A 12,319-nucleotide genomic window follows, 5' to 3' on the forward strand; every position below is an offset into this window, starting at 1 on the left:
TTTTTATTAGCCGGAATTCTCTGGATAGTCTTGACCATCTGCTTGAGATTTATTGATAGAATGCATCCTTCACATCCTTCAGGTGTTGGCCAATCCAAGTGCCTGATCCACGTATCACAACGAAGCAGCCTTTAGCCACTTAGACCTCTCCTCAAAGGAACTGCATGTAATGCTAAAAGAATGTCACACAGCTCTTGTGACTTGGTTTTTATCCAGATTATGTTTATCATTATATTGAATGGAATATTAGTATTTTTTATTTGCTTCCTTATGCACCATTTTTTTACTTTTTAAAGTGTCTTACCTGTTGGGAGATCTTCACATACCCCATTTATGAGGTTACCAAACTATCAGACAACTCTCAGTACCATGCTAGGGCATTCTACACTGCAATCATTAATAAACATATTGTTCCATTAATAGCTCACTTAAAATGTCCTTCAAGACTAAGCTTAACTTGTTTACAAAATTTTGCATACCCCTGTGTCGGTGAACAACCAAATGACAATTCATTAAAATATTTTGGACGCAGCCAATTGGCGTCACTAGAAGTAATGTAATCGTTTTCTATGATGAGGGGAACGGTAACAAGGTGAGGGAAGACAACTCACAGCTCCTTCAAATACACTCTCATAAATGTTCTCCTTCCCACACTGAGGACAGGTGAAAGTGAACCTCTCGCAGTCTTTGTAGCGCTCCTCATCGGTCAGTTGGATTGGCCCTCCCAGAGTGCTGTCGCCCTCCTCCTCTCTCTGGTGTAGCTGATGAGACCGGAACTGACTGGGGTCCAGACCTGAATTCATTAGCAGGTCAATTAAAAAAAAAAAAAAAAACTCTACTAAAATGTTCTTAAACACACACACACGCACAGCAGAATCATCAAAATATTTTTCACATATGTTTTACCCAGCCACGTGGCTATGAGCACACCGTCGATGCCCTCAATAGGTTCGCAAATGCGGGACACCACAGGATGGATCTGCTGGGCCAGATAGTACTGAGTGTCCAGACTGAGACCATCTTGCTTCTGGAGTTGCTCTAAAGCGTACGCTCTTTGACTGGCTGCCAATGTGGAGCCATCCTATGGGTGAAAGTCATACAGTGGTGTAAGAATAATTGCACTCCACTTGCTATTGCTCCCTGCACTCATCCAGGATGACTGTACATTTGCAGAACTGTTGATTAAAACCCTGAGTTTAACACTTAAAACTCATGAATAATCATTAGATATGATGGAAAAGTGTTAGGCCACACCTCTTAATCTTTAACTAATCAATCAGGGGTAGACTAGACCTTTTACTGCCCATTTTGGATAGCGTTTAAAAGAGGCTATTTTCTATTCGGGCAAGCCGGAGCAAGTGCCATTAAGTCTGATTTGATGGGTTTGGAGTGGTAGAATAAAAGTGGGCCACACCGAGCCCTGATGTCCACCAAATCAAACCAATTTAGGGTGAACAAGAAAGGAGATTGTGAGCATGCAATTCTTGAAGAATGGTGAAAAAAATCAAGTGGAAGCGTGAGAACGGAAGGGAAATAAACTCTACACTTACAATTTAGTATTTTAAAGACTGTATACTGTTCACCTAACATGAGTACTTAATGTCTCTTGAGAATGAACTCACCTTGCAGATGATATAAGACACTGTGTCGCCAGCTTTGACCTTGCGTCCACCTTGGGAGTTAATCCAGAGAGCAACGTGCACATGGGGAAGACTCTTCTTATCGGGGTAGTCCTGAGGATCTTTGGTCAGTGCCTGGGGTGGTGGAATTTATTTTCATGGTAAGTTTAGACACAGCACATCCGTAAAGTCTGTAAAATTGTATGAAGAAATGTGTTGTGCTCAAGGTAAAAATATTAGGCCTTGAATTGTTTAATTTGTATATGGTGCCTCGTGGAGGTGCCGTTGTTGTTGTTGTAGCCAGGCAATCGCATCGTTCAGTCGACTTCTAGTTCCAGGAAGGCAGCCACTTCCTTTGGGCATTTCTACAGGTCCATTACGGTCAGCGAAGTGGGAGCCGCCGCACAGTTAAAGATGTGCTTCGTGTCGTGAGGGCCCCGTCCGCATTTCGGTCAGAGGTTGACGATAGTATTGTCGACACGAGCCATATAGTCATTAAGCATGCAGCTTCGTCTGGAGCAGAGTTGTGGTAGTTTTGATCTTGTGGCCCGCGGAAGATCGATTTTAGTTTTGTCCATCTCAGGGGCAGGTTAGCCACCAAGGAGGACTACCGGTTTGTAGCCATCCACCGCGTCTTCAACCGCCGTTCGATGGAGCCTACGTAGCCCATCTCGGTAGGGTTGTTCATTGAACACCGTGTCGGTGGGGATGTCTTTGTTGCTGTCTTGACGGTATTTATGGACGTCATGGCGAAGCGCGGTAGAGGTGGTTCGTTTGACATCTGATAGCACGGGTGCGCGGATAGCTGGCAGCATAGCAGATACAGCAGGGCGAGTAGTTCGTTGTGTTGCTTTACCTGTAGGATTTTGGTCTCATGATGCAGGTGGTCCTTGTTAGTCATGGCCAGGCAGCCGGTGGTGACTCTGAGGTCACCGTTCTGCCAAGTCAGGAGCGACTCATTTCAGGCAGCTGTGGTCTGGCAGGATTGGTTCGCCTCAGCTCGTCACGTTCATCAGCAAGGAGGGGGGCCGACATTGGAAAGGCAGGTCTGATGTTTATGATCCTTCCACAGGGCACGTAACGTTTCGACACCGTGTTGATGTTGGCTCAGAAGTTTCTCTCAGCCTTGATGACAGAGGTGGGTGGTGGAAGCTTGGCTACCTTGTCTTCGACGTAGATGGTAAGGTCTGCCCACCTGGCCTTTTTGAAGTTGATGAACGTGCGCCCTTCAGTGGGAAATTTGACGTATTCACAGTCGACAGTGAGCAGGATGGGTGGGACTGGCAAGGGTGACATCGGCCGAGCTCTGGCAGGTGGCAATTACGCGGGTTGCATAGGGCTCACTTAGGATCCCGAAGTCCGATTGACTTGAGCACGGATTCACCGCAGGCGTCGTTACCAATGATGGAGTGCCATGCATCGCTATGGGCATTTAAATCACCCATGACCAGCATGTCGTCCCTGAGCAGGAGTTGGCTGATGTTGGTAACCTATCCAGGTCGACACGAGGAGGTGGGAGGAACATACGTGTTGATCAGGTAGATGTCTTCCAGTCCGACGAGCACGGCGGTCCGAAGTGTCTCGAGATACGGATCGTTGCCCGGGGTGTCCAGAACTTTGAATTGGATTGACTTATGAATGAGAAAAACGAAGCCGCCTCCGCTATCTCGTGGGCGATCACAACGTTCGATGGTGAAGTTGTCGTATCGAGCCAGTTTCGATCAGTCCGAGTTTTGTTTCCTGCAGGGCGATGATGACGACGTTGTGTTTTTGGGCGAAATGAACAATGTCGTGGAGTTTGTTGGTGATACTGTTGCAGTTGAGTTGGATCATCCGAAGCAAGGCAGGGGTGCGATTGAGTTGCACCAATGTGGCTGCAGCCGGTGGTGGGTTGGCGCAGCATGGACCTTGAAAGTCATCGGAGTAGTCCTTAATAGATTTCAAGGTTGACCATTTGAGGTGGAGTCATTCGTTGCAGAAAACACATTGGACAGAGGTGTGGGCCCTGGTGACAGGGCGGTGGCACACTGGGCAGGTCCATGGCCCCGGATTTGGGTGGATATCGCCGGCCATTAGGAGGATCATATGGAGCAGCCCAGCCGGGTTAGGTCGCTCCACTGGCCCAAAAATGGCTAACCAGTAGCGATTGCTTGGAGGTTTCGAAGATCGTTGGGCGGGGGCCGGCATCGTCGTGAGAACTGTGGAGGTGTCGTCAAGAGCCAGAGTGAACTTCCATAATTACGCTGAAAATACACAGCTATAGATATCTGTACAATGTACCACAGGTAAATTTCCTATTTAGCCCTTCAGCATGAAACTACTAAGCTAGGCACGTCGCAGCTGCATGAGTGCACAACGTGCATTACAGTGGTACCTCGACTTATAAAATTAATTCCTTCTGGAAGTTGTTTCGCAACATGATTTGTTTTCATAAGTAGAAGAGCTTTTTACATGTAAACAAGGTTGGAGACTCTAAATTGCCTTTAGGTGTGATTGTGACTGCAAAGGGTTATTTGTTACTATGTGCCCTGCAGTATTACAAAAAAAACTATGAACAAGTCCATTTATTAAACAGTGAAATTACTCCAAAATTTTGAATCATGAACAATGAACTGAAGTAACTCATTTTGGAATGGTGAACTGAATTTGTATTACTCCGCCTAGAAAAGAAACTTTCCCAACACTGATCTTGCATTATTTCACAACGCAATACATGCAGATTAATAAAATAAACATTTATAAACATCATAAACAATTGCAATGTCTTTGTTTTCAAATACTGCGCAGCCCTACATTACATAGATTTTAAAATCATTGCATTGGCTCCCCAAAATATTTCAAGATTGACTCTAATGTTCTTTTTTTTAGTTTTTTTAAGTCCCTAAATGATCTTGGGGCTTCCTAACTTTCAGAACTTCTATTATTATATGAATGGAAGCAAGCTCTAAAATCCTCTGGTTCTTGCTTTGTTTCATCCCAAAATTCAGGACACACACTCACTGAGAGGAATAATTTCAGTTTTCCAGCCCCTATTTGTGGAACAGAGAATGTTCTTGGTCTTAAGAACAGGTTCAAGACCAACATTTTTAGTTATCCTTTAAACTAATATTCTATTTATTACTACTTGGCTTTAATTGTATTTCCAATCTTCCATTAGTATTTCTTACATTTTAACTTTGTGGTGCTATTACATTTTTTGGTCAATTACTTGTTTTTATATTATTTAAATCTATATAGTTTTAAGGATGTTACTAATGTTTTAAATGCTTTTAGTTTACATTGATTTTACTGTTTAATATCTTTTTAGTACCAGTAATATCAATACCAGTACTAGTTCACGATCTTCAGAGTTTCCTCAGACAGGAGAAGTCTGCACTGGGAGCAGTAACGGGCCGGGGCCTTGTCTCATGGGGTCCTCAGTTGCAGTGTGGCATTCGCTGTACCACTGGACTCGGGACTCCATCCAATCCACTCGGGACTCCGTGTCGGCGACGTATGGCCGCAGCCTATGATCATGTCCTGGTGCAGATGGCTCCTTGAGTTGGTATTTCCTGACCTGGATACTCTGGACCCAGTCTCAAGTCCGTCGGTCGTTACATCCTTATGCTGTATGTGTGAATGTGTCTGTGTCCTTACAGACAAGTGGTGGGAGGGTTTGATTTCAATCCATGTATCACTTTGAATAGCAGTTTATGCATGAAAAGCGCCATACAAATAAAGTTTGATTGAGTGACAAATAGAACTTGGCTATGTATGAAAATGTTCATTACCTTGTTTATCTCATACTGCTGTAAAGGTATCGCCCCACATGCTACATTCTCTCCCACTTCCACAAGATGTTTCTGTATGTTCTCCACAATTATGTCGCGACTCTGGTCTGACAGGATCTGACCAATAACATAGCTGCAACATGAGACATGAATGACTAACTAAAATGCAGTTTTGTTTTGTTTTTTAAATTGATTTGAACATACTTGCCACATTTCTTGGCCAGATCACACCAATCTCGCCGAACTATGTCCAGGCCTTTAAGCTCCTGCTTGAGGCTGTAACGCCCCTCGGCATGCTGCTCCACCACCAGGGCAGCATATTTCTTTTTCTTCAACAGCAGAAGTGACTTAAACACTCCATCAATGTCAATCTCTAGCAATTTGTACAGCTTGTTTACTTCTGCTTTCACCTGAGAAGAAAAAAGAACAAAAAACAAAGATGCAACCGACGTATTAAAAAAAAAAAAAGAACCCATATTATTGGCCAAGTGTGATTTTTATGATCTAAAACCACCTTGTTCCCCAGCTTGATGACTTCTTCCATAGACTGGCTGTTGGTGTTTATCATAATGGAGTCAGTGTCTCCATAGATGACCTCTAGGTTCATCTGTGCAGAACAAAAATTAAAATGGAGGGGGGGGGGGGGAATCATAATACACACCCACTGCCCAAAATTTTAATACAATCTTGAAAGTTGCTCCTCTCATGCAGCCCAATAAAGGATGCCAAAATATAAAATATTAGTTATCCTATAATGGATTAAATACAAATAAACCCACTATAACATTTTTTTTAAAGTCTTAAAAGTTGGTAAAGTTATTGTGATACATGTGAAAAGTTTCAATTCCCTTCAGTTTTACATCCCAAAGATGTTGTCGTCTGGTCCAAGACTTATCAACCAAATTATTGTTGAATTATTCAAATGCTAGAGTGCCATGAAACGGAATGGAGTGCAGTATACCAACCTTTTGAACCATGTCTCTGGTGTGCATCAGAATCTGAATGAGAGAAAATACAGGAAAAAAAACATGGATTAGATCAAAATTGGCAATGCCACAAAATTAAAACACTAGGGACATACAGTCTAATGACTAAAATATTATTTCCTGTGTTACCGTGACTACGTGTGTGGACACAAAAGCAGAGCAGGTGATTTTCTTTTAAACGGGGGATAATTGGCTAATTATGAGAGCGTGCTGTGACAGCCATCTTTTCAACCCACACACAATTCTTCTTAATGACTCGTAATGGCCTTAATCACCCAAGAAGTGACTGATGGACAAAGACTGTTAACAGTGGCTGTCCGGCGTGTGAGTGCGTGTGTGTGTGTGTGTGCGTGTGTGCGTGTGTGTGTGTGTGTGTGTGAACCAAAGTGATCCGAACAGGTGTGAGCTCGGTCTTTAATTTGAGAGGGGGAGGGGTCAATCGGCCCGACAGAACTTGGCGTGAACTGTCGCCGCCAATCTGCCCCTGCATCAACTGCGGCGTCATACGCATGCACAACACAACAAAGTGAGTGGCTGTGGGGACAAGGCCGCGGGCTATTTCAGAGTAAGAAAAGGGCTGGGAGGGGCACATTCACTCCCTGAAACCAGAGTGGGACTTGAGCATGTTTTATGGGGTGATACATGCCACTGGACCGAGGCGGGTGTTTGAGTCATTCACAGAACAGTCTCCTCCATTAGAGGCTGCACAACAAGGTCAAGGTCTTAACAAACACACTTGTGGTAGAAGGAGTTTTGCAGACCAAACATTAAAAAACATGGTAAAATACCCAAGATTTATATAATCTCACCACTATCCTGCTTTCAGATCATTCCTGTCACTTGTGACTCTTTTTTAGTCCCAAGTGTGGCACACTCTTTAGAACCTTTGTCACACAACTAAGGGTGGCACAAAGATGAAGAAAAGAATCCATTTTAATTCCTGGTGATGTTGCGAATGGGATGAACCAACTATCTTAAACTTGTCCATCCTGACTTGTAGTAACTCCACTTCATCACAATTGCTCCTAAAGCATTTGTGCCACTCCAGGACTGGAAAGCCATGACATTGCATTTTCTCCATTAACCTCTTGGAGAAGTGAAAGAGACAGTTTGATTGTGACACCTCCATTTGTATGAGAGCAGTGTGCAAAAAAAAAAAACAAAAAAAAAAACAAAAAAAAAACCTAACTAAAAGAAAGCACAGTGACGGAAGTAAACACTATATTCACAATATTCGCACCCTTTTTGCTGTGGTTGACAAGCTCCCCCCCCCCCAGTCCCCAAATCAAATCGCCCCAGAACCTGTAACACTGATAAATGCAATGAGTTTGGCTAGTATTTTAGTGAAAAAATACAATCCATCAGGTTAAGTATCAGCTCAATTCAGCAAAATGATACAATGATACCAGATCTGAATCCACCCAGGGAAAACTTTATTCCTGTCAGAAATCGATACAATTGACCAAAAAAACTTATATACACATAAAGTACACAGTCTACATTGATTGACGTATTAAAACCACATCCAACAATTATAGTGCTGTAATACGTAACTGCAGACACGATATAAAAGATGTCAAATAACTAGTATCTCTGACAATATCAATCAATTAGGGTGAACAGTGAAGGAAAGTTACTCCTCAGTCCTACACAAATGCCTTTGTTTGGTTATTGTTATTTTCATGTGTTTTGAATAGCACTCTGATTAAAAGCATTTTGGGATGACTGCAGGCTGACTGAAATAGCAACTGTAGAGGAACACAGCACTGTAAGAGTTCAGGGTTGGGGGGGGTCCACAAGTAACATGCAGGAGGTATGTGTAAAAACACACAAAGACTGGGGAAATAAAGTAAGCTTAACTAATAAGATTTATTGCTAATGTGAGGTGTTATGCACACAAAAGTACCAGAGGCTTCGCTCCCAAAACACACACCTGTCCAAGAAGATGTCATAGTTGTGTTCTAATGTCTACTGCTTGATGGGGCTGTCTGTCGCAACAGCATGTCTGATTTAGTACCACTGGCTGAGATCACAAATACTGGTGTTCATTGTAAATAACTTCACAATGACAACAATGCGCCCGCGGTCCACTCAATTAGAATATACACCGCGCAACCAGATGGAAAGGACACATTCCAATGTCGCTGCGTTGCCTCTGACACGGGCAAAGTCAACTGGATGACGTTGAGCAAATAAGCGATGTTTCATGTCCAAACTACTAATTTACTTGTGGCAGTTAAGTGGCTTCTGACAGAAACGATTAAATAGCCTTTGTCACGTAAAACGATCTAAAGAACTGGGTTTATGTTAGTCATGATTTGCTTCACTTGTCGTTGTTTTTTGTTGTGATTTATTTGGCGATTCCCCGCTCCCCCCAGCCAGAAAAAAAAGGCAGTCAAGCACCATCACAAAGCATAAAAGCTTATTTTAATTGAAGTCAGGTGAGAGAAAAGGGGGGGGGGGGAACAAATCATAGGCTTCTCTATTAAAAGATAAAATTTCTCCAACACATAAATACTGTGTGACGTGATTTTCACATATTGGTATACATATTTTTATGAATCCATTATGGAAAACTAATGCCAATTTTGTATTTGTAATAATACAACTACTGTATCACCACCACAACCGCTATAACAAGCATGTTTACAGGGAAGTAAGAAAAACGGGGGGGGTTGGTAAAGGTTATTATAGGACAATTTGTCATCAGTAAGGACTTAATATTGGAGAAACAAATGCAAGTCTTTATCAGGCTAAGGATGGAGAATATTGATAAAATGGTTTAGGGCTAATCCATGAAAAAAATTCTACTGGTTAGTATTACTGTTTCAAAATCCAATTATTGTTAATACCATATTGAGCATTTTTAAGAGTATTTGTTGTATAAATGCATTTGTTGCCACCTCTTGTTTGTAATGCAAGAACATTACCAATAATAGAGCAGTTAACAGGATGAAAGGAGGAGTTATCGACATGCTTCCACCATGGTCAAAAATCCCAATGAGGATTCCGGGTTCGGCGAACTGATCCTAAAATGAAATCACTCCTATTTTCTTCCCAAAAATCAGATTTGCAACTTCAATTGATTTTCCGCCTTAAATATAGAGAAAACGCAAATGTCAAATATGTTATAGAAAACTTTGGCAAAATGGCCCTTTAAACAAAACAATACATATCAATAAAGCATTTTAAATTTTCAAGAAATTGACATCAATAAATTAAACAAAAAAAAAATCCCTTTCAGACAAACATCGCAACAAAACTGTCACTGAACATACAATAAATAAAAAAATGCGGCTTCCAAACATAATTGACTTTTACCCCAGAAAATATAAACAAAATATAAAAAAAGTAGATAAGACTCCAGGTAAATACCAGATAGGTAACCTCATCAGGAAGAAAAAACCTGTTTATAATTTGAGGGTTTCGGCATGCCTGGTTACGTGTTACAAAGTCACTCCTCAGTGCTCTGATGGAGCACTGGAGGATACAGAGGTCAGGAGTGTTTAGCACATCTGCCTCGTCGTTTTGAGGACCTGGGTTCAAATCCAGCCTTGTCTGTGTGGAGTTTGCATGTTCTCCCCGTGCCTGCATGGGTTTGCTCCAGGTACAGTACTCCGGTTTTCTCCCACATCCCCAACGCATGCATGGTAGGTTAAATGAAGACTAAATTACCTGTTGGTATGAATATGAGTGTGAATGGTTGTTTGTGTATATGTGCCCTGTAATTGCCTGGCAACCAGTTCAGGATGTATCCCGCCTCCTGCCCGCAGTTAGCTGGGACAGACTCCAGGATACCTGGCACAGCAGTGAGGATAAGCAGTGTAAAACATGGATGGAAATGAATATTCTTCAGCTGTAGAAAGTTTATTTTACATTGCTGTAATGTGCGACGAACTTTTGGATGTTCATTGTCAAGTCACACCACAGTGGGTAGTCAGATAAAAAGTGAAAGATTCCCCCCTGCCCCACCCCACCGAGGCCCCCACGCGGTAAATATCACATTTAGATAAGTTGTACAATAGTACAGATTGTATATAGTTTATTTCAACAATTGTCTACCATTGTTGAAAACGAGCACTGTGTGGATAAATTTTTTATTTTTGCAGCACATAAACGATGCCCATTTATACGACTGACAATTTGAAGTGTAATCATCTATGTCAGGGGAGTCAAAATAATTTTTGTCAAGGGCCACATTGTAGTTACGGTTTCCCACAGAGGGTCGTTACAACTGTGAAACCATAAAAATATTTCATCACTAGAACTAGTTTGGGAACCAGAAATCAACAGTAATGGGTTTTTCAACTATTGTTCATGTTTGGTAACACAAGAATGCTTGAAATATCGCACCGTTATCATTTATGGTATAGGATTCTTTTAAATTTTGGTAGAGATTTTCCCAAGAATGATGGAAGCTGAGAGACTACATTTGCCTTTCCGAGCTACATAAAGTCATGTGGCAGCCTGGATCTGGCCCCTGGGTCTTGAGTTTGACACATGTGATCTATGTGATTGCCTTCTATCGGGCTCCTTTGTCATATGTAAATCTGTAAAATAATCCTACATGCTGTCTTTTTCTTTGCAAGAGTTTCCCCATCTTTTCGTTTCACTTGTCTAGATACCATTCAGCAGACTGTTTGCTGCTAATTCATTGACACTGCAAACCTGAACCAAATCCAAATGACTGACAAAATGATTCCTCTTAGTAAAACAGCTCGACCCTGTTCGCTGCCATGGCGTTCGTGTAAATAGTGCTCATCAGCAAGCAATGGGATCTGAAATATTGTTTTACTGTCGCTTGAAAGACACAGATGCTTTGTTATTTTTTCCCTTTTGCAAAGTCACCATTTTTAATAAAGGTGCAACCCTGAAAGGGAACTGCATGACCTAATGTGCTCGTATGGAACGTGCAGAGACGTGAACCATCTACATCCGGAAGGAAAATGTCTAAAATATGAATTAACGTTAAGGAAAATGATTACTAGCTCATCCTTATGGGGAAGTAACAACAAATGAGATTTTAGACCATTGACTTGTATGCTAGCCGTTAGCAATATGACATCTTTCATCTTTACGCCATGACTCCTTACCATTTGACCATTAACCAAACCAGGATACAAAGACTGTTTAAAGATCACAAGTTTTATACCAGATAAATATTTAAATACCCTGAAAATGTTAATGTTATGTAATGTTAATATATGGAACGTGCAGAGACGTCAATCATCTACATCCGGAAGGAAAATGTGTAAAATATGAATTAACCTTAAGGAAAATGATTACTAGCTCATCCTTATGGAGAAGTAACAACAAATGAGATTTTAGACCATTGACATGTATGCTAGCAGTTAGCAATATGACATCTTTCATCTTTACGCCATGACTCCTTACCATTTGACCATTAACCAAACCAGGATACAAAGACTGTTTGAAGATCACAAGTTTTATACCAGATAAACATTTTAATACCCTGAAAATGTTGGTAGCTAAAATTATGAACATTTTCACACTGTTTTGTCTGTAATCCACAGGCAGTTACTCCCAGTTATTTTTTCAGACGACACAATTTATAAATGACAATTTTGCTCACATTTGACCAAGTAAATCTTTTGTCGAGCAATACAAAACAATTTCCTTATTATTCTTTCAGCAGTATGAGCTCCCAAGACTGAAAGACCAGAGATTAGATCAATACACTGAGCTACACACAATCCCAGGCTCTCCTCACATGGCCTCATTAGCAAACGTAACTGAAGAGACAGTTCAGATGCTGTAATCCCATCCACTGCCACCACCACAAGCTAATGGAGCCAAAATAGCAGCGCTGCTCCCATGTGACTATTTGTTAAGTCCGGAGTAAAGCCACCTCTTTATGGGGGGACAGACGGACAAGAAGACCATGGAAACATCCAGCCCTCGTTTCCACACCAACACACAAACA

At 41.7% G+C, this 12,319-nt stretch overlaps 1 protein-coding gene across 4 annotated transcripts in view; it reads right to left on the reverse strand.

Moving 5' to 3' along the window:
* pola1 (polymerase (DNA directed), alpha 1) overlaps positions 1–12,319 on the reverse strand; it is a 69,650-nt gene that overhangs the window by 40,263 nt on the left and 17,068 nt on the right. For all 4 annotated transcript variants that reach the window (XM_061804941.1, XM_061804942.1, XM_061804940.1 and 1 more), the window contains exons 27-33: positions 6,355–6,387; positions 5,904–5,996; positions 5,594–5,799; positions 5,390–5,522; positions 1,623–1,754; positions 907–1,081; positions 612–793 (exon numbers count right to left, since the gene is read on the reverse strand). In XM_061804941.1, coding sequence (XP_061660925.1) covers positions 612–793; positions 907–1,081; positions 1,623–1,754; positions 5,390–5,522; positions 5,594–5,799; positions 5,904–5,996; positions 6,355–6,387 — 954 coding nt within the window. The remainder of the gene's footprint in view (positions 1–611; positions 794–906; positions 1,082–1,622; positions 1,755–5,389; positions 5,523–5,593; positions 5,800–5,903; positions 5,997–6,354; positions 6,388–12,319) is intronic.

This window comes from Syngnathoides biaculeatus, chromosome 19 (genome assembly GCF_019802595.1).
Source record: "Syngnathoides biaculeatus isolate LvHL_M chromosome 19, ASM1980259v1, whole genome shotgun sequence".
Classification (NCBI taxonomy): Eukaryota; Metazoa; Chordata; class Actinopteri; order Syngnathiformes; family Syngnathidae; genus Syngnathoides; species Syngnathoides biaculeatus.